We start from the raw sequence: 22,137 nt of genomic DNA on the forward strand, positions 1-22,137 counted from the left end.
TTGCTTTCTTTTCTTCTCCAACCTGCCAAGCCCATGTCCCTCCAATCCTCATATTTGGGCCCTATAGGAAGAGCCCTATGCACATGCACACAGGTGTACAAACCTCCCCCTACCTGGCACCCTCCCAAATCACTGGAGCTTAAATCTTTATCTGAAGCCGGGGCATCTGGGTTGACATCTTCACATCCATGGCTATGCTACCTACTTTTCTGGATAAATTTCAAGACTCCTCTGCATTTACAAAATGCAGTTGATAATAGTGCTTAGTTCATAAGTTATCATTAGAATTAATGAGTAAGTGCTCAATAAATGTTCATTATTGGTATTATTTTGCAAAGTTGTTTAAGTCTTGCAATAAGTATAAGTATCTTAATAAGAGTTCATTCCTGCCCATCCTCTTCTGTAAGCCAACATGCAGTACTAAGAAACACCGCCTACAGCAACTTGCATATGCTGCTGACAGTTTATAAAACAGTAAATTTTTGCTGTTTGCATCAAATGGATAAACTAGGTATCATTTTAAAATCAATGTGAGGTGTTGTGTCAGGTTTTCACGCTACACTTATCTCAAATTCCATTTCATTTGGGATACTGCTTTTTTTTTAAAATATTTATTTATGTATTTGAAAGGCAGAGTTACAGAGAGGCAGAGAGAGAGAGAGAGAGAGAGAGAGGTCTTTTATTTATCCGCTAGTTCACTCCCCAAATGGCCGTAACGGCCAGAGCTGCGCTGATCCGAAGCCAGGAGCCAGGAGCCTCTTCCAGTTTTCCCAAGTGGGAGGATGGGTCCAAGGACTTGAGCCATCTTCCACTGCTTTCCCAGGCCATAGCAGAGAGCTGGATCAGAAGTTGAACAGCTGGGACTTGAACTGGCGCCCATATGGGATGGCGGCACTGCAGATGGCCATGACACAGTACCAGTCCCGGGGCTACTATTTTTTAACTCCACAGTGGAGGCATCATATCATGCCTTGGAGGATGAAAAGATAAATTAGATACAGCCTCCATCCTCAAGGACAGGGAAAGAGTAGATTTATACAAATTGTTACAGTAGAAGCCAAAACTTGAAAAACACGGGAGAAAAGCTGTGGGTTTTCAGGAAGGAGAGAGAATCTTGCCCCTTATGGAAAGGCCTCAGTGGGGATATGATTTGAATGACACATCAAAGAGGGGTAGGGTTTTAGAGAAACAGCAATTATGGGGCAGAGGAAGGTTGCAAGTTAACTAGAAGAAATAAGCAAAGTGAGCAAAAAACCTAAACATGGGGAAGTGATATATGGTACAGTTTCCTTAATCACTAGGAAGTGGTGGGAGGAAGGGCTGGAAAACGACACGGAGGCAGGCTCATGCTGGACTACAGTGGCGAGAATGGAAGTTGAGAAAAGAGAAATGCGAGAGACACGGAGATAACTGGACACGATGGTGGGTAGTGCAGCCAGCAGGGGGAGATCCATGGTGGCAATCAAAACAGAAAGGAGGAGCTAGGTGGTACTGAGAAGAATCTGTGGGATCGGAGTGTTAGTCAGAGTTCTCCGGTGAAACAGAACCAATAGGATGCGTACAAACTTAAGAGACAGAAAGATTTATTGTAAGACTCTGGTTCATGCGGTTATGGAGGCTGAGACATCCCAAGATCTGCAGTCAGAGAGCTGGAGACCCAGGAGAGACAGTGGAGTAGTCCCCATCCAAAAGCCAGAACACTCAAGGCCCAAGAAGATCAGGTACAGTTTCAGTACAGATCAGCTTCAGTTAGTCTCAGTTTAGGCAGTCAGGCCAAACAAGGTCTCTTACTCAGTCTTTTTGTTCCAGTGAGGTATTAAGGAGATTAGATGAGGCCCAAGTACACCAGGGAAGATCGTCTGCAATGCTCAGTGAACTTATTCAAAAGTTAATCTTATCCAGAAACACCTTTCCAGAACCACCCAGAATAATGTTTGACCACAACTTTGGGCACGACATGGCCCAGTCACATTGACACATAAAATTAACCAACACTGTTGACAGATGCTTGGATGTAGTTCTGAGGATGGGAGAATGGAGAAAGACAATGAACTTGCCTTGCTGGATTATATGAACCTAAAGAAGAGCTATCCCTTTAATAGAAATAGGGAAATATAAAAAAAAAAAAGAGAGAGAGAGAGAAGATTTGGAAGGGAAAATGATGAGTGAAAATTTTGATGCCCAGAAGGGGCTGCCTACCAGGAAGTTGCATGCGCCAGTCAGGCACACAGGTATAAAGTGAGACCAGGATTTGCACTGAGGTTATTGTGGAGGTAGGTGTCAGTCACTGAGAGACACAGTAGAGAAGACTGATAGGCAGTCTTTATATACTGTAATAACTACTGGTTTGCATCCTAGTTGACATTTTGTGTATACATAAGCATGCACACACCCATGCACACACATACACATAACTACCACAAGAACACTTCAGAGTTCATGGAAAAATGGAATTAAAAGGTAAGCTTATTTTGGTGCACAAAATTTTGAAATCCCCACATAGTTACTTGTTAAGACACATTTCCTATGTACTTTTGGAAGATCCTTTGTACACACATACACAGCCACACCCACGCACACACAGAAGAGTTTTCAAAAAGTTCATGGAAACTGCGCATTGTCTTTTCCATGAACCCTCATGTAGATGATATGAAGTGATTTTAGATATGTCAGTGAGACAATTCACTGTTGATCCATGAACGCTAAGATTTTTCAAGGCCATTTAAAATAGATTGTTTTTCAATGCCAATATCTGTTGATAGTCTCATTCTTTTAGGAGCACATAATATTCTATTATATAGTTGAAGCATAAATTTTTTTAACTGCCCCTTACTGAATAATATTTTTATCAATTCTAAAGTTTTGCTTTTCTCCATAGTGCTACAGAATGACCCTTTTCTTTTTTTTAAAAGATTCATTTATTTGATAGTCAGAGTTACACAGAGACAGAAAGAGAGGCAGAGAGAGAGAGAGAGCGAGAGAGAGAGAGCCTTCTGTCCGCTGATTCACTTCCCAACTGGCCGCAACAGTTGGAGCTGCACCAGTCTGAAGTCAGGAGCCAGGAGCTTCCTCTGGGTCTCCCATGCGGGTGCAGGGGCCCAAGTACTTGGGCCATCTTCTACTGCTTTCCCAGGCTATAGCAGAGAGCGGGATCAGAAGTGGAGCAGCCGGGATTTGAACCGTCGCCCCTATGGGATGCCAGCACTGCAGGTGGTGGCTTTACCCGTTATGCCATAGCACCGGCCCCAATTCGCCTATATTTTTACAAATGAGGAAGCAGAGGCCCAGAAGGGGCTGTCCTGAGGCACGGCAGAGTCAGGTTTGAGACTGGCTACTTCAGGATTTTGCTGTGATGTGGAGGCAGCAACTCTCACACTCTGCCATTGACCAGCCACCAGATGGGTACTGCTGCCTTCTTCATGCCGACAAACACGCCTCTCTTTCAGCAGTACTCTCAAGAAGGGTCGGGGAACAGGCATCAATCAGGGTACAATAGGACATGTAACTTAATCTCTGAGAAACAGCATGGGCTCTTCTTGCAGCCAACTTCCAGCCTGTTCACGCAGTATCTGGGAGAAACCAGCAGTACACATACATGCACACACATTCCCTCCCTGATGCGGAATGAACTCTTCAAACAGAAGACAGCACAATATTGTGGAAAGACACTGGCTCTGGAGACAGCCAGACTGCAGGTGGAATTCTAACTCTGTTTTCTCTAGTTATGTGAGCTTGAACAAGATATTCCCACTGTCTGTGCCTCAGTTTCCTCATGCATAAAATTCCAGCTGCATAGGATTGCTGGAAGGTGCACATTTTTACAATATAATGTATTGAATACTAAGTACCTAGACAAAACACATAGTGAGTATTCATTAAATGTGATTATTAGCCTGTCTTTGAAGAAACCTAGGTGTTTGAGGCCTGACTCATGTATCGTTTGGTTCATGGAACAGAAGCCTACTCAAATGAGCTCATATGGGAAGGGCTGTATTGAGCACAGGGGAATTCTATGGAAATAAGTCCAGGTCCTAAGATGTTACCGTTTCTGTCTCTTTTGCTTTCTCAGGGGAACAGATAGTCTGTCCTGTCCGGTTCCTGCGCTTACTTTATTCCGTCTTCCTACATCTCCTTGCAGAGTGGCCTTCTGTACCTACTTACCAGAGGCACATGATGGCCAACATGTCCCACATCGACGTAAACTCAGCCTTATCATGCATCTCTATGCCACTAGTTTCATTCTATTCAACTTTATTTTATTCTTTTAAAGATTTATTTTATTTATTTGAAAAACAGAGTTACAGAGAGAGGTAGAGCCAGAGAGAAAGAGAGGTCATCCATCCACTGATTCACTCTCCAAATAGCCATAGCAGCTGGAGCTGGGCTCATCCAAAGCCAGGAACCAGGAGCTTCTTCTGGGTCTCCCATGTGAGTGTAGGGACCCAAGGACTTGGGCCATCTTCTACTGCTTTCCCAGGCCATAGCAGGGAGCTGGATTGGAATTGGAGCAGCCAGTACCCAAACCGCCATCCATATGGGATGCCGGCCCTGCAGGGCAGTGTTTTAACCTGCTGTGCCACAGCACTGGCTCCTGCAGTTCAACTTGTAGAGATGCTCACTGGCCAGCTGATAATGGGCTGCCTTTAAGTCAAGGACATGCTTGTGTCAGCTGCAGCCCTTAAGGCCATGTGGCCTACTACTCTCTCAGCAGAGCCCAAGATCCAAAGAAGTGCCTCTGAGAGGGAGCAGTGGAGCAGCAAATGGATAGATATATCCACCTTAGAGACAAAAACCAGCTCAGCCAAGAGCTTTCCACCAGCCAGGAGCAAGAATGTGCCCAATTGTGTAGACAGGCTATATTATATGTAAGGGAGTCAGAGAAAAAAGGCACAATCCTAATAATAGCTATTTATGTACCCTATTGTCAAAGGAACAGTGTCACCCCTGGTTATGGGGTGATATACTTAAAAAAAGGGGCAGTGGGGCCACCGCTGTGGCATAGTGGATAAAGCCACTGCCTATGGGATGCGGGTTCAAGTTCAAGTCCCAGCTGCTCCACTTCTGATCCAGCTCTCTTCTATGGCCTGGGAGGGCAGTGGAAAATCTCTCTCTCTCTCTCTCTCTCTCTCTCTCTAACTCTGCTTTTCAAATAAATAAATCTTATAAAAAGAAAAAAAAGGCAGGACTATTTATAATGCCCTCCGCCACCCTACAAAGTCAACTTGTCTGGAATTGTCACCAGACTTTCTAGGAAATATGAGTAGTCCAGATAAGACAATGGAGGAGGCTCCCAGGAAAGCAGGGTTTGGGTACCAGGACAACTCCCAGGACAGCAGTAAAATAAACAGATAAGAGGCACCAGCTGCTCTGGGTCTCTAGAAAGAAGGTTCCAATATGGGCCTCTGCTGGCTAGAGTGTATTTTTATAGCTAACAGCTTAGATTCCCTTGAGCTCTGCAAGCTGATAGGGCAGGCTGAGAGCCATGACAAGCCCCTTTAAGACTGATTAGAAATTTCTCAAAAGGGATGACGTGCTTGGCTTCTGAATATTTCATGTTCCATCTGTTGCCACCAACAAAAGTACAAGAAGCATTGGTGCCTCCGTGGGTGCACTTCCTGACCTCTTCCTCCCTCTTCCTCGAGTCTCGCATTTCTGGGATCCTTTCTTCTCTTCAGTTTGTTTATTCTCGGGTTCATTCATTGAAAAAAAAAATAAGACTATAGTTAGTGCCTCCTGAGTACACACTATGTTCCAGATCTTACCAAGATGAATTAGGTGCACGTCTTGCCTGATAGGAGCTCCTAGCCATTTAAGGGAGATGGGCAGGAAACAACTGCTGAGTGCTGGCAGAGTCAGACCCAAGGGTGAGCCGGCCTGTGCCCAGGGGAATTCAGAAAGGGCCAAGTGAATGGAAGAGGCTTACGCCAGGTCTCAGGGTTTGAGGGGGTATTTTACAGGATGCAGTGGAAGGAGAATTCCAGGAACAGAGGCAGACCGTAAAGTACATGAAGGTGTAAATCTGTGTGGGGGGCAGTGCTTGGAAATTTACAAGTGATTCAGTAAAGCTGGAGCAGGAGATGATTCCACAAAGCTGCAGGAAATAAGGTGGGAGGTGTGACAGGGTCTTGGTCATGGAGAATCTTCTTTCCTATTTGAATTTTGTCATTTAGGGCTCAGGGAGCCACTGAAGATCTTTAAACAAACAAGCAATTAATACAATTAATACACTGGTACAGTGGTTTCCAGTTGCATCCATCTTGTTGCAAAGGACAGGATTTAATTTTTTTTTACAGCTGAATAGTACTCCATTGTGTATATATACCACAATTACTTTATCCAATGAACAGTTGATGGACATCTGGGTTGATTCCATATCTTAGCTGTTGTGAATTGTGCTGCAGTAAGCATGGGGGTACACATAACTCTTTCATATGCTGATTTCTTTGGGTTTGGGTAAATTCCCAGGAGTGGGGTGGCTGGATCAAATGGTAGGTCTATATTCAGATTTCTGAGGTATCTCCATACTGTCTTCCACTGGCTGCACCAGTTTACATTCTCACCAACACTGGACCAGGGTACCTTTTTCCGTCCACATCCTTGCCAGAATTTGCCGTTTGTTGATTTCTGTATGAAAGCCATTGTCTTTTGTCAAAGATAAGTTGGCTATAGATGCATGGATTGATTTCTGGAGTAGAGTTAACCACATGATCATTAAGTAAATGAGAATAGATCTTTGTAAAAATTAAGAGTGGGAATGTGGAAGGGAGGGGGATGGTTGGAGGGAGCATAGGGTGGGAAGTCTCACTATGTTCCTAAATCTGTGCATATGAAATACATGAAACTTGTATAACTTAAGTAAAATTTAAAAAGAAAAGAAAAGAAACAATACAAAAAAGGAAAATTGGAAAAGATACGCAATGGAATATTACTCAGCAATGTAAAAAGATGAAATCTTTTCATTTACAACAATATGGATGAAACTGGAGGTCATCATGTAAAGTGAAATAAGCCAAATACAGAAAGACGAATATCACATGATCTCACTCATATGTGAACCCTAAAAAAAGTAGGTGATCTCATAGGTGTTAAAAATGTAACTTTCATTACCAGGGGCTGGGGAGGGAAGTGGGGATGGAGGGATGGGGAAGGTTGATTGACAGGTACTAGGTTATAGCTAGATATGAGTAAAAAGTTCTAGGATTCTATTTGCACAGTAAAGTGAAGATAGATGATGTTAATTTGTTATATATTTCTCTATTTGAAAAAGCAGAAAATAGAATTTTTTGATGTTTTCACTACAAGTGTTAAATTCTTGAAAGGATATTTACCTTAATTGGACATTATGCAATGTATACATGTAACAAAACATCATATAGTACCCAATAAATATATACAATTTAAAAAATTGTTAGTTGTGGATTTGGGGAGTTCATCCTAAAAACAAGTCCTAAATTGGAAATACTATAACTAAAAAATTATCCATTGTAGTCTTTTTTTTTTTTTTGTGAGCAGAAGATTGTGCCCCTCGACGTCCCCTCACAGTCCACTCTTTTTTTTTTTTTAACTTTTATTTAGTAAATATAAATTTCCAAAGTACAGTTTATGGATTACAATGGCTTTGCCCCCCCATAATTTCCCTCCCACTCACAACCCTCCCATCTCCCGCTCCCTCTCCCCTTCCATTCACATCAAGATTCATTTTCAATTCTCTTTATATACAGAATATCAGTTTAGTATATATTAAGTAAAGATTTCATCAGTTTGCACCCACACAGAAACACAAAGTGTAAAATACTGTTTCAGTACTAGTTATAGCATTATTTCACATTGGACAACACATTAAGGACAGATCCCACATGAGAAGTAAGTACACAGTGACTCCTGTTGTTGACTTAACAATTTGACACTCTTGTTTATGGCGTCAGTAACTCCCTAGGCTCTAGTCATGAGTTGCCAAGGCTATGGAAGCCTTTTGAGTTCGTCGACTTCGATCTTATTCCGACAGGATCATAGTCAAAGTGGAAGTTCTCTCCTCCCTGCAGAGAAAAGTACTTCCTTCTTTGATGGCCCCGTTCTTTCCACTGGGCTCTCACTCGCAGAGATCTTTCATTTAAGTCTTTTTTTTTTCCCGCAGGGTGTCTTGGCTTTCCATACCTAAAATACTCTCACGGGCTCTTCAGCCATATACAAATGCGTTAAGGGCTGATTCTGATTCTGAGGCCAGAGTGCTATTTAGAACATCTGCCATTCTATGAGTTTGCTGTGTATCCCGCTTCCCATGTTGGATCATTTTCTCCCTTTTTGATTCTATCAGTTAGTATTAGCAGACACTAGTCTTGTTTGTGTGATCCCCATTGTAGTCTTAAGAACCAGTGAGAAGTTAGGATCCAATGATACAGGAATTAAGTAAATTAAAGCATGTATGTTGAAAGATTATCCCGGCACTAGAAGTCATGTTCATGGTGTGGGCATTTGGTGCTGCAGTTCAGATGCCGCGTGGGATGCCCACATCCTATTTTGGAGTGCCTGATTTGAGTCCTGGCTGCTCCACTTGTGATCCAGCTTCCTAGTGAAGCACCTGGGAAGCAGCAGAAGGTCATACAAGTACCTCGGCCCCTGTCACCAATGTGGGGGACCAGGATGTAGTTCCTGGCTCCTGGCTTCAGCCTGGCCCAGACTTAACCTTTGCTGCCATTTTGAGAGTGAACAACCAGCTGGCAGATCCATGTGAATGTGTCTCTTTCTCTGCTGCTCTGCCTTTAAGATAAAAAATTAAAGTAAATCTTTTTTTAAAGTATTTTATTTATTTATAAGCAGAACTACAGAGAAAGGGGAAGAGAGAGAAAGAGAGGGAGAGAGAGAAAGAGATCTTCCATCTGCTGGTTCACTCCCCAAATGGTCAAAACAGCTGGGGCAGGGCCAGATCAAAGCCACAAGTGTGGAACTTCCTCCAGGTCTCCCATGTGGGTGCAGGGGCCCAAGCGCTTGGGCCATCCTCAGATGCTTTCCATGGCACTTTAGCAGGGAGCTGGATGGAAAGTGGAGCTGCCTGTACTTGAACACTGGTTCATATGGCACATATGGTTCATATGGAACATACGGCATCCATATGGGATGCCAGTGCTATAGATGGCAGCTTAACCTGCTGCCAGCCTCAAGCGAATATTAATATTAAAAAACAAGAATCCCCACTTTAAAATAAATAAATACAAATAAAATACAAAGAAACACAAATCCTTTTGAAAAAGAGAGGAACCATGGTTATGAAAGCTCTGTGGTAACAAGGAAGATCTGTGGGACCCAAAGGCAAGTGCAAAAGCAAGTTGAAAACTTGATTGCACCCTGTGATGATATTTACCATGGGTTCTTGAGAGTATTGAGATCATCCATTCAGTAAATATTTGGTGAGATCATCCATTCAGTAAATATTTGGTGAGCATCTGCTGTGTAGCCAAGAGTATTTTAGGGACTGGAGAGACAGCAGTGAACAAAATATGTAGCAATCTCTGTCCTTATGGAGCTTATATTCCAGTGGGGGATATAGACATAAGTTAGTGAAATATATTTTTTAAAGATTTATGTATTTATTTGAAAGTCAGAGTTACACAGAGATAAGGAGAGGCAGAGAGAGAGAGAAAGAGAGGTCTTCCATCTGCTGGTTCACTCCCCAGTTGGCTGCAATGGCTGGAGCTGCGCTGATCCAAAGCCAGGAGCCAGGAGCTTCTTCCAGGTCTCCCACGTGGGTGCAGGGGCCCAAGGACTTGGGCCATCTTCTACTGCTTTCCCAGGCCATAGCAGAGAGCTGGATTGGAAGAGGAACAGTCGGGACTAGAACCTGCGCCCATATGGGATGCCGGTGCTTCAGGCCAGGGTTTTAACCCGCTGAGCCACAGCGGCGGCCCCAAGTGAAATATTTATGTTAGGTAGCCGTGAGTGATAAGAAGGAAAATGGAGCAGCATGGAGGGCTACAGTTTTTCAATGCATTAGCAGGGACAGCCTTACTGAGCAGATGATATTAGAGCTGAGAGTAGTGTGGGAACTGGCTATACATGTGTGACAATACTTCAGAAAGTTTGTGGAAATGTATATTATGAAAAAAAGTATGTGTAAACTTCAAAATTTTTGTACTCAAATGAGCTTATCTTTTAATTTCAGTATTGCATGAAGTTTTTGAAGAGCCGTCTTATATGGGGGGAGCACTGGGTCGGGGGGACAGCAGCAAGGTGGAGGGGTTCCCTATAAGAGCCTAAGTCAGCCAAGGCAGGGGTGAGGGCAGAGAGGAGCAGGTGCCAGATGGTGTAGGGCTCTGTGTCTAGTAGTAAGATCTCATTCCTATCACAGCAGTTCTCTCTTCCCAGCACTCCCTAAGTTGCAGTATCTGCTTCCTCTCTTGTCCTCTTGGTCCTGTAGAAGTATTTTGCTTGGTGTAATCTAGGTTTAAAAATTGGAGTTAGGGAGGGGCTGGCATGTGACTTAGCAGGTTGTTATGGCTTGGTATGCCAGCATCCCATGTCCAAGAGCCAGTCTGACTCTTCAGTTGCTCTGCTTGGGACTTGGGCCATCTTCTACTGGTTTCCCAGGCCACAGCAAAGAGCTGGATTGGAAGAGGAGCAACCAGGACTCGAACCGGCACCCATATGAGATGCCTGATGGGTGGGACCTATGTCAGACTTGTGGTCAAATTTGGAGAGGAGATTGATCTCTCAAATCTGTTTACTTCTCTCTCCTTCCCCTGTCATCACTAAAAGAAACCTCTTCCTGGGATTGCAGGAATCACCTCTAAACCATCGCTTTGCTCTCAGGCTGCTGCTCTTCTATGCATTTCCCATATGGCAGCCAGATGGGCAGCAAATTATATTTCCTGGGGCCAGCACCATGGCTCACTTGGTTAATCCTCCATCTGCAGCGCCAGCATCCCATATGGGTGCCGGGTTCTAGTCCCGGTTGCTCCTCTTCCAGTCCAGCTCTCTGCTGTGGCCCAGGAGGGCAGTGGAGGATGGCCCAAGTGCTTGGGCCCCTGTACCTGCATGGGAGACCAGGAGGAAGCACCTGGCTCCTGGCTTTGGATCGGCGTAGCTTCGGCTGTAGCGGCCATTTTGGGGGTGAACCAACGGAGGGAAGACCTCTCTCTCTCTCTCTCTGCCTCTCCTCTCTCTGTGTAACTCTGACTTTCAAATAAATAAAGTAAATCTTTAATAAAAAATTATATTTTCCCTTACATACTCCTTTGAAACCATGTTATAAAGTTTCATTTTCTTAAAGGCAAAGGTTGCATTTGCTTTTTTTTTTTTTTTTAAGATTTATTCATTTACTTATTTGAAAGGCAGAGTTACAGAGAGGCAGAAGCAGAAAGAGAGAGAGAGATCTTGCATCCACTGGCTCACTCCCCAAGTGGCCGCAACAGCAGGAGCTGGGCTGATCTGAAGCCAGGTGCCAGGAACTTCTTCAGGGTCTCCCATGCAGGTGAAGGTGCCCAAGGACTTGGGCCATCTTCTACTGCTTTCCCAGGCCACAGCAAAGAGCTGGATAGAAAAATGGAGCAGCTGGGACTCAAACTGGCACCCGTATGGAATGCCAGCACTGCAGGCTGCAGCTTTACCCACTACACCACAGCACTGGCCTCTGCATTCGCTTTTTAAGTTGTTATTCATTCATTTGTTTGAAAGGCAGAGTGACAGAAAGAGAGGGAGAGGGAGAGGGAAAGAGAGAGAGGTCTTCCATTTGTTGATTCATTCCCCCATATACCCACAACAGCCAGGGCTGAAGTGGGCAAAGGAACTCAATCAACAGTTCTCAAAAGAAAAAATACAAATGGCCAACAAATATATGAAAAAGTACCCAACATCACTAGCCGTCAGGGAAATGCAAATCAAAACCACAAGGAGATATCACCTCACCCCTGTCAAAATGGCTAAAATCAAAAACACACAGAATAACAAATGCTGGTGAGGATATAGACAGTTTGTACACTGTTGTGAGAATGCAAATTAGTGTAGCCATATGGAGAATTCTTACAAAGCTAGAAATAGACTTGCCATATGATCTAGCAATCCCACTACTGGGTATATACCCAAAAGACTTGAACACAATGTATCAAAGAGATAGCTGCACCATCTTTTTTATAGCAGCACTGTCCATAATAGCCAAATTTGGAAACAAGGTGTCCTTTATCGGATGAATGGATCAGGAAAATGTGGTATACATACACAATGGAATATTATTCAGCTATAAAAAAGAATGAAATTCTACCATTTGTAGCAAAATCGATGCAACTAAAGGTTATAATGTTGAGTGAAATAAGCTGGACCCAGAAAGACAAATACTGCATGTTTTCCCTTATATGTGGGAGCTAAAATTAAAAAAAAGAAAAAGAAAAAAGAAACATCTGTGTGTATCAGTATTGCTGCAAGTATAGTTTTGTAAAACTTTGTTTTATACCTTTGTGAAACCAATAGTTAACAATGCTATACTACTATAGTTGTAATGATCTGTGACTATTTTTTAAAGAGATTTATGTATTTATTTGAAAGTCAGTTACATAGAAAGAGAAGGAGAGGCAGAGAGAGAGAGAGAGAGAGAGAGAGAGAGAGAGATCTTCCATCCGCTGGTTCACTCCCCAATTGGCCACAACAGCTGGAGCTGCACTGATCCGAAACCAGGAGCCAGGAACTTCTTCCAGGTCTCCCACATGGGTGCAGGGCCCAAGGGCTTGGGCCATCTTCCACTGCTTTCCCAGGCCATAGCAGAAAGCTGGATGGGAAGTGGAGCAGCCGGGACACAAACGGGCACCCATATGGAATGCCAACACTACAGGCAGCGGCTTTACCTGCTGCACCACAGCGCCGGCCCACGTAATGTTCTTAGAATTATATTTACAAAGCACATTGAATCTGTTAAAAACTAATTAAAAATAAAAATTAAAAAAGGAAGAAAAGTGTGGTTCTATAAGTAGGTCAAACAAGTACTCTGTGATCCTGTTCTCTCTGTTTATTTGCCTGGTAACTTCTTTTCTACCTAATAAGAGATCTGCTGGCACAGTATGAAGCAAAAAAAAGAAAAATGTTTTACTTTGGAGTTGAGATTCATTCATTTCCTAATGTTAATTAACCATTTTCATTATGCAATCTATATTATTGTAGAAAATATAAGATTTAAAGGAAAATCATCTATGAATCCCCAATGAGAAAATAATTGTCAGATTTTATTCTATACAAATGTATATTTATACTTTCTCCTCTTATGGCATATTGAACATCTCTTCATATCAACAAAGAACATCATTGTTCTTGATGGCTGCTTGATATGCCATTATAAAGATAGAAGTATTGAATTTATTTATTTTTTAAATTTTATTAAAGTGCATTAGATTTATAGAACAGCACTTATTTATTTTTCATTTCTGTTTTTTAAGATTTATTTATTTGAGAGCCAGAGTTACACAGAAAGAGAGATCCTCTATCTGCTGGTTCATTTTTCCTAATGGCTACAGTGGGCGGAGCTGGGCTAATTTGAAGCCAGGAGCTGGAAGCTTCTTCCTGGTCTCCCACATGGGTGCAGGGACCCAAGTACCTGGGCCATCCTCTGCCGTTTTCCCAGGCATATTAGCAGGGAGCTAGATTGGAAGCAGCTGAACTGACAGCTTGAACTGGCGCCCGTATAGGATGCCAGTGTTGCAGGTGGCAGCCTTACCTGCTACACCACAATGCTGGTCCCTAAACTTATTTTAACCATCTGTTTTGTTAGGTAATGAAGCCAATCTCAATATCACTGAAATCTTCTTTTCTTTTTAAATCTTTCTAACATTATTGCTTCTCATCATCTTTTTAAGTTTTAAAGTTTTTATTTATTTGAGAGAGAGAGAGAAGTTCTCATCCTCTGTTTCATTCCCAGAATGCTTCCAACAGCTGAGTCTGGGCTAGGGCTGAAGTAGAGAGCCTGGAACCCAATCCAGGTCCTCCACTAGGTGGCAGGAACCCTTTTACTTGAGCCATCCCTGCTACCTCCCAGGCTTTGCACCAGCAGGAAGCTGGAGTAAGGAGTTAGAGCCAGGAATGGAACCCGGGTACTCCAGTGTAGGCATAGTCATCCCAGAGAATGTCTTTAATGCCAGACCAAATGCCTGCCCACAGGAGACTTCTTACACACGTGCCCTCACACAAATGTCAGATTATTTCTTTAAGATTAATGATAAATGGGATAGCTGAGTTAACACCTGTGACCATTTTCAACCATATCCATATGTAACACCAGTTTACAATCCAGAGCTGTTGGACCAGTTAATTCTCCCACCAGCTGCAGAGTGCTATGCAGGTTTCCCCCTGCCCTTACCACCACTCTATAAACACTGAGTGTTTACATAGTGGCATATCCTTTACATTAGATGCCAAAGAACTGACAAAGTCAAATAACACATAGTCCATTCAGGGAAGGGAAAGGAAGGAGTAGATAGAAAATGTAGCCAATATTTACAGGCCAGTGTGCGCAAATGACACAGATAGAGATCTCCCATCTGCTGGTTCATTCCCCAAATATCTGGCAATAGCAGAGGCTATGTGAGGCCAAAGTCAGAAGTCTGGATGTTCCATGTGAGTAGCAAGGACCCTGCCCCCTGAGCCATCATCTGCTGCTTCCCAGGGTGTGTATTACCAGGAAGCAGGAATGAGGTGCAGAGTAGGACTCAAACCCAAGCCCTCAAATATGGGATGCAGGAGTCACTAGCATCATCTGAACTGCTGTGCCAAATGGCAGTCCCTGGAAGAGGTTAACTGAGGCTAGCCTTGAAGGATCATCAGGAGGTAACTCAGTAAAGATCAGGAAAGAGTGACGGAGAGGATGGTCCAGGTAGAGGAAAGCTCGCAGGCATGAATGTTCGTTGTTTTAGGGAAAACAAACAGTTCTGTAATGGCTGGGTTAGAAGGGGTGTGGGGAGTTGAGTTGAGGACAGTGGACAGTGAGGAATTTTGAACATCGAGGCTCAAAGAGGTGGGCCAGGTCGAATCAAGATGAGCTCTCAGGCTGAACAAAAGGAGTTATAATTGTGTTTGTAAATTCAGATAGAGGTCATCAAACTGAAAACTGTATTGGGAGGCAAGAGTTGGCATCGGCTCGTGTGGATCTAAGCAGGAGCACTGATACTGAACTCAACAACTGCTTGGCCATTGCCACTGATGGGCTCTATGAACTGTGGAACAGCCACTCAGCCTCTGCATCTGGTAAAACCAGGGCCAATCCTGGTCCCCTCCGCTTCTAAATATCTATCCTCTGATGAACTTCTCTGATACATCCTTTTTTTTCCCTTTTCTTTCTTTCCTAGAAAAGGTGGCCATTAAGATCCTGGACAAGACCAAGTTAGACCAGAAAACCCAAAGGCTACTCTCCCGGGAAATCTCCAGCATGGAAAAACTGCACCACCCCAACATCATCCGCCTTTACGAAGTCGTGGAGACTCTGTCCAAGCTCCACCTGGTGATGGAGTACGCAGGGGGTGGGGAGCTCTTTGGGAAAATTAGCACGGAAGGGAAGCTCTCTGAACCAGAAAGCAAGCTCATCTTCTCCCAGATCGTGTCGGCTGTGAAGCACATGGTGAGCACGGGCAAGCAGAGTCTCGCGAGAGCTCCCCCTGCGCTGGGAGTGGGGCCTTGGTTCTGCCTCCTTGAAGCATCCCACAGGGCTTCCGTACTGCAGAGGCAGACAGCAGTCCCTCCCTCCGGTGAGAGTCAGAAGCTGGGTTGGGACTGTGCTCTCTCTCTCTCTTTTTTTTTTTTTTTTTTTTTTTTTTTTTTTTTTTTTTTTGACAGGCAGAGTGGACAGTGAGAGAGAGAGAGACAGAGAGAAAGGTCTTCCTTTCCCATTGGTTCACCCTCCAATGGCCACCGTGGCTGGCGCATCACGCTGATGTGAAGGCAGGAGCCAGGTGCTTCTCCTGGTCTCCCATGCGGGTGCAGGGCCCAAGCACTTGGGCCATCCTCCACTGCACTCCCTGGCCACAGCAGAGAGCTGGCCTGGAAGAGGGGCAACCAGGACAGAATCCGGTGCCCCGACCAGGACTAGAACCCAGTGTGCTGGCGCCGCAAGGATTAGCCTAGTGAGCCGCGGCGCCAGGGGGACTGTGCTCTCTGAAGTAACATCCGGGATCTCCAGTTTCACAGAAACTGAACGCAGAGCAGGCGGGTGTGCCTCACAGCCTCCCTGGCCCTCACCATTTCTCTGACCTCCTCCACCAGCCATGTGCTCAGCTCCTTTCTGCTTCTTGGCCTTGCCCTCCTTACTCTGTCTGGGACTCCCTCTCCCATCTCCTCACGCCTCCCATTCCAAGCCCATCCACACTTCCTAGCCGGCTCAGCTCCCCCTCTTCGGAACGTTCTTCAGTTTCATGTCAGATCACATTGATCTTTCTTGCCTCAAGTGAACTCCCCTAGCTCTTTTTTTTTTTTTCCAACCATAATAACAAAAAAGGATTTTATTTTGGGAAAATGACCTCTAATTTATGGCAAGTTTTATTTTCAGAAATAAAACCACAAAGCAACACGATCAAATTCAATCTTAAAGACTGGCATGTGGAGCAAGGAATGTTCTTATTCTTTGTAGGAACTCCTTCTTTACACTGTCAGGTACCAGGCTCTACTTTTTGGAGTGATTTCAGGCACCAAGTCATCAACAGTCATGTGTTTTAGTCATTTTTTCTTTCTTTTTTTTTTTCTTTATTTGACAGATAGAGTTAGACAGGGAGAGAGAGAGACAGAGAGAAAAGTCTTCCTTCCATTGGTTCACCCCCAAAGTGGCTGCTACAGCCAGAGCTATGCTGATCCGAAGCCAGGAGCCAGGTGCTTCCTCCTGGTCTCCCATGCAGGTGCAGGGCCCAAGCACTTGGGCCATCCTCCACTGCCCTCCCGGGCCACAGCAGAGAGCTGGACTGGAAGAGGGGCAACCGGGACTAGAACCCGGCACCCATATGGGATGCTGGTGCTGCAGATGGAGGATTAAACAAGTGAGCCACGGTGCCAGCCCCAGTCCTTTTTCTTTAATTATCTCTTTCCAGTGTGCCTTCACTTGATCCTTCCAGCCACATTCAATTAATTTAGCTCTCAGCAACTCTTTGAAGGGCTTTGGAGGTTCACAGTCCAAGACTGAATGACCCCGTTGGTTGGGTGTCTGACAGAGGCTGGCAGTGGCATAACTGTGCAGAGGAGCAGCCACATGGCAGGCCACAGAGCAGAGCTCCCCTAGCTCTTACTGCCTCTGTGCTCAGCAGCTTAGCCTGTTCTTGTGTCACTATTTTAGTTCTCTGATTATTTCTCTAGATAAATCTAGACTCCTAAGGCATGCTCCCCAGTTCCTCCACAAACTGGTTCTTCTGCACTCTGTCTTTTGTTGACTGCACTGTTAGATACACAGGAGGAATGTTCATTTGCAGACCGATCACCACTTTTAATACCCTTGTAGTGCAAGAATCTTGGCCACCCACATTACTCGGGTTTCAGTTGAGTTGGTCTGTCCATCTGCTAGAAAAGAATACTTTTCTGGGGTCTATAATATTAGAGAGCCTGTTTCTAATTCACTTCTCTGCCTGGAGGATCAGGAACTCCTGGCTAAAGAATTGGCTGGGGAATCAGTGACCCATGGAGGCCCTAAATAACAGTAGAGAGCTAAAGCAGCAAGAAAAAGAAATAAGCCAGAGAGAACTTGATGGTGGTGGTGGCGGGTGTTTCAGCCCTGTGGTATCATCAGTTGTCATCTAAGTGGCTGTCTATCGGGGTGAAGGGTCTCGGGGCCACGCCATAAGGCAGACCCCGGGCAGGCAAGAGAATAGACAGGTGAAGGAGCTGCACAGTCTGCTTGGAGAAGAATGGTGGTGGGGCAGACGAGTGCAGACAGGAGTCTTGGAAAGCTCTGTACCCTGCCATGTCTCCCAACTCTCTGGTCTCTGAAAAGAGGAAGGAGCAATTATAGGCATGGATCCAAATGTTATGGGGTCTGTTTGTTTACCGGGCACATTGCTGAACACTGTCAATCCAGTATTACATCCCATTCTCATAGCCACCTTATGAGTAGTTATCTGCATCCCATTTTGCAAGGAAGGAAACCAACATGCAGATTAGGCAACCGATAGAGTTGAATCTAGAATTCACCAGCCTGGGTTCTTACCTGAAGAGGCCCACTGGGTAAAGTAACAGTAAACAATTTCCCAAGAGCACTTGGGAACTGACCAGGTCAAGGATCCTCATGAGATTGTCTGGATCCAGAGTGCAAGGTTGGGAGTAGGGCATGTGCTCACAACCCCCATGGTACCTGTTGTTAGAACCTTGCCAAATGCAGCCTCCTCCTTTGTTAGGCAGTTGTGGGAGGCCTCCAAGCCTCCTGTTTCGGCTCCAGTTAAAAGATCCCTCAGTCAGAAAAGCCCACGTATGGCCCCCAAAACTAAGGAGTATGGTCTCATTGTATTTCAGAATGAGTGGTTTCATAAGATCTGGATCTTACTTCTGGCACTAATTCCTGAGTCCATGTGTATGGAACAGACTCCAAGTCTAACCCCATGGAAGACTAGAACCTTTGTTTGAGGAGTGTGTGCATGACATGGCTGAAGGTCATGGCAGGGCTTTGCTAACATGATTTAAATTGATCTCCACCGAATTTTTATTACTACGCCATTGTTATTACAACACTGTTTGAGAGCAACTGATTTATTTTTGCTTCACTATCTGATTTTGAAACTGACTTTTCTCTATGTCTTCATCCACAGCATGAAAACCAAATTATTCATAGAGATCTGAAAGCAGAAAATGTATTCTATACCAGTAATACTTGTGTGAAGGTGGGTGATTTTGGATTCAGCACAGTAAGTAAAAAAGGTGAAATGCTCAACACTTTCTGTGGATCTCCTCCCTACGCTGCACCTGAACTTTTCCGAGATGAACACTACGTTGGCATTTATGTGGATATCTGGGCCCTGGGGGTGCTCTTGTACTTCATGGTGACTGGCACAATGCCATTTCGAGCAGAAACTGTGACCAAATTGAAGAAGAGCATCCTTGAGGGCACGTACAGTGTGCCTCCACACGTGTCCGAGCCCTGCCATCGACTCATCCGAGGAGTCCTTCAGCCGATACCTACAGAGAGGTTTGGGATCAGCTACATCATGAACAATGAGTGGATGCAAGGGGTGCCGTACCCCACCCCCCTGGAACCTTTCCGACTGGATCCCAAGCATTTGTCAGAAACAAGTACCCTCAAAGAAGAAGAAAATGAGGTCAAAAGCACTTTAGAACATTTGGGTATTACAGAAGAACACATTCGAAATAATCAAGGGAAAGATGCTCGAAGCTCAATCACAGGGGTCTATAGAATCATTTTACATAGAGTCCAGAGGAAAAAGGCTTCGGAGAGTGGCCCAGTAATGATGCTACCAGACCCCAAAGAAAGAGACCTAAAGAAAGGGTCCCGTGTCTACAGGGGCATAAGACACACGTCCAAATTTTGTTCAATTTTATAAATTGCATCAGATTGCTGGTAATAAACCAAGACCACTGTTACTGCTTTATAATTTTTTCATGAACAACCTGGGTGGGAACACTTTTGTAATTTTTAAATAAATTTAAATTTGAGATATGCATTTTTCCCCTTAAAAGTCTATTAGCTCAAATTCTGGTTTGATTTTGAACTTTTTCTTATTCTCAAAGTTCACCATTCATTCATTTAATCTAGAAATATCTAGTCAATGTCTGTTTTGTGCCAGGAGTGACTCTTGAAACATGCCAAGAGCATTCCAGGAGCTAGGGGTTTTAGACTGTACTTCCCCCAAAGCATGGGCCATGACAGAAGCTTCCACATGAGCTAGTTTATTGGGGGAATGATCCCTAGGTACAGAAGTGAGAGACAAAGGGAATAAGGATAATCAATACAAAGATATATCATCAAGTTGGCCAGTGCTGTTGGTGACCGGTGTTTGGTCCTGCAAGATCCTCTGAGGAGTCTTATTAAAGAGACACATCTCAGGTGTCTGCCCAGGGTGTGAGCGGGGAAAACATTTATCCACCTATACCTCTCCACTGCTAGTCAAGGGTACCTCATGGTGTCACCTGCCCTGCATTTCTGGAATGTGCTATGTGAATGCCTTGTGCTTCCCATGCCTTCATAACAGAGATATGTTGGAGTGGAAAGGAAAAGGTTGACAGCATCGGCCTGAGACAGGACAGTCAATAGGAAATGCATGAGGCTGTCCAGACTTGCATGGGAATGATCATTGAATCAATATCTAGAGGAAACAGTGTGGCTGAAAAGATCTGACATGGTGCCCAGGACCATTCGACACAGCCCACACCACCATGGCTCTACTCAGATCCACCATCTATTCAGCCCTTTCATTCTGAGGGTGAGACCTGGAAGGGCTTCGTGCAGCTGGCTAGTAGAGGGAGAGAGAGGAGAGGGAGAGAGAGAGAGAGAGAGAGTCTTCCATCCATCTCCTGGTTCACTACCCGAATACCTGCAACAGCCAGAGAGCTGGGTCAGGAAAAAACCAGGAATTCTGTCTGGTCTCCCATAGGGGTGGCAGGGACTCAAGTACTTGAGCCATCATTTGCTCCTCCCAGGGTGCAGATTAGTAGGAAGCTGGACCAGAAGTGGAGGTGGGGCTCAATCCCTGGAACTCTGATATGGGTTGCCCATATTGCAAGAGGCAGCTTAACCTGCTGCACCACAACTCCTGCCTCTATATGAGACATTGTTAAAGCATTGTACAGCGAACTCTGGAGGACACCATTCTAAATGTGCAGGCTACTGTCTTATCTGGTGCCTAAGCTGAGCCATTCCATTGTTTTATTGACGGCGGCTGTTTCTGCTATTGAGGTAGGTGGTAAAATGAGGGTATTCTGCAGTCATTTGCTCTTTATCAAAAAAGTGGTCCTTGAGGCAATGTGACATTGAGATACCGTGGTAATCAATCAGGTATTCTCTACATCTTAGCATCATTGTGTTGGAGGACACACTGCAGGCAGGAAAGGTGAAACATACCATGAGTAGATACCAATTCCAGTAAGGATGAATCACTGCTGTGTCCAGTGATGACTCCATTGATTAGATAAGGCATAACAGATTATTATATGTAATCTCTTGGTATTACATAATCAGGTGCTCAGTTTCTAGGTTCCAGTTGCTCACCAGGAGTCTCAGTAGCTCTTGGTTGCAGAAAGCGTGCCCTTACTCCAGGATCCTACAGGGCTGTGCTGCAACCCTCTACTGGAGCTTGCCTGAAACTCCACCCCATATTTTTACATGGCACATACACAGCTTGAGTATTAAGTCAGTTTGCATTAAAGCCTGAAACTCCTGTCATATTTATTTTATGGGATCCATTTTAATATGGCATCCCTGATAAGTGGTTTGAAGAATACACTGAGTACAGAGTGAGTATGTGCTTTCAAAGTTCAGAAGGACCTACTGACTCCTATGACCCAGTCTTGGTGCTAAGAGGTAGAAGATGCAAGAAGTTGTTGTTTCCTGAGGAAGGAATATCTAGGCATGTCCTGGTTCATTGGTTCTCTAAATGCTTCATAAATGAGTCATGCCCTGATTGTTCAAAGGATTTACAGTTCATACTCCGGTACACATAAGTCCTACCAGGGCATCTGGAACACTTGCCAGTTTCTGATAGCCAAATCCATCTAGTATGCTGTCACAATATAGTTGACCAGCATGACATTCTGCAGAATATCAAGATGTTCAAGGTCCTTTTAGACTGTATGTAACAAAAGAGTGAGAATCTGTTCCAGATGAATGTGGACTGTTTTTTGTTTTTAATTTTTTTTTTAAGAGGCAGGGGCAGAAGCAGAGGCAGGCGGAGGCAGACAAAGGTCCCACCTACTGGTTCAGTCTCCAAATGTTGGCAATGGCTGGAACTGGGCCAGGCAGAAGCTGGGAGTGGAACCCAATCCTGATCTCCACTTTGAGAGTAGGGGCCCAACTACTTGAGGCCCTGCTTCCCAAGATGTACATTAGCAGGACTCTGGAATCGAGTAGAACCAGGATTCACATCCAGGTAACCCAAATGGGATGCAGGCATCCCAAGCAACATCTTAATAACTAGGCCCAATTCTCATCCCTGAACCTCTTTTGGTCTTCATTTCTGATGGAAGTTGAGAATG

The 22,137-nt window shown here is 44.5% G+C and overlaps 1 protein-coding gene across 1 annotated transcript in view; it reads left to right on the forward strand.

Moving 5' to 3' along the window:
- The window catches only part of NIM1K (NIM1 serine/threonine protein kinase), a 72,590-nt gene extending 52,965 nt beyond the window's left edge, over positions 1-19,625 (forward strand). The window contains exons 3-4 of the mRNA XM_002714012.4: positions 15,315-15,583; positions 18,741-19,625. Coding sequence (XP_002714058.1) covers positions 15,315-15,583; positions 18,741-19,490 — 1,019 coding nt within the window. The 3' untranslated portion in view covers positions 19,491-19,625. The remainder of the gene's footprint in view (positions 1-15,314; positions 15,584-18,740) is intronic.
- Positions 19,626-22,137: the final 2,512 nt, after the last annotated feature.

The sequence above is a fragment of the Oryctolagus cuniculus genome, chromosome 14 (genome assembly GCF_964237555.1).
Source record: "Oryctolagus cuniculus chromosome 14, mOryCun1.1, whole genome shotgun sequence".
NCBI classification, from domain to species: domain Eukaryota; kingdom Metazoa; phylum Chordata; class Mammalia; order Lagomorpha; family Leporidae; genus Oryctolagus; species Oryctolagus cuniculus.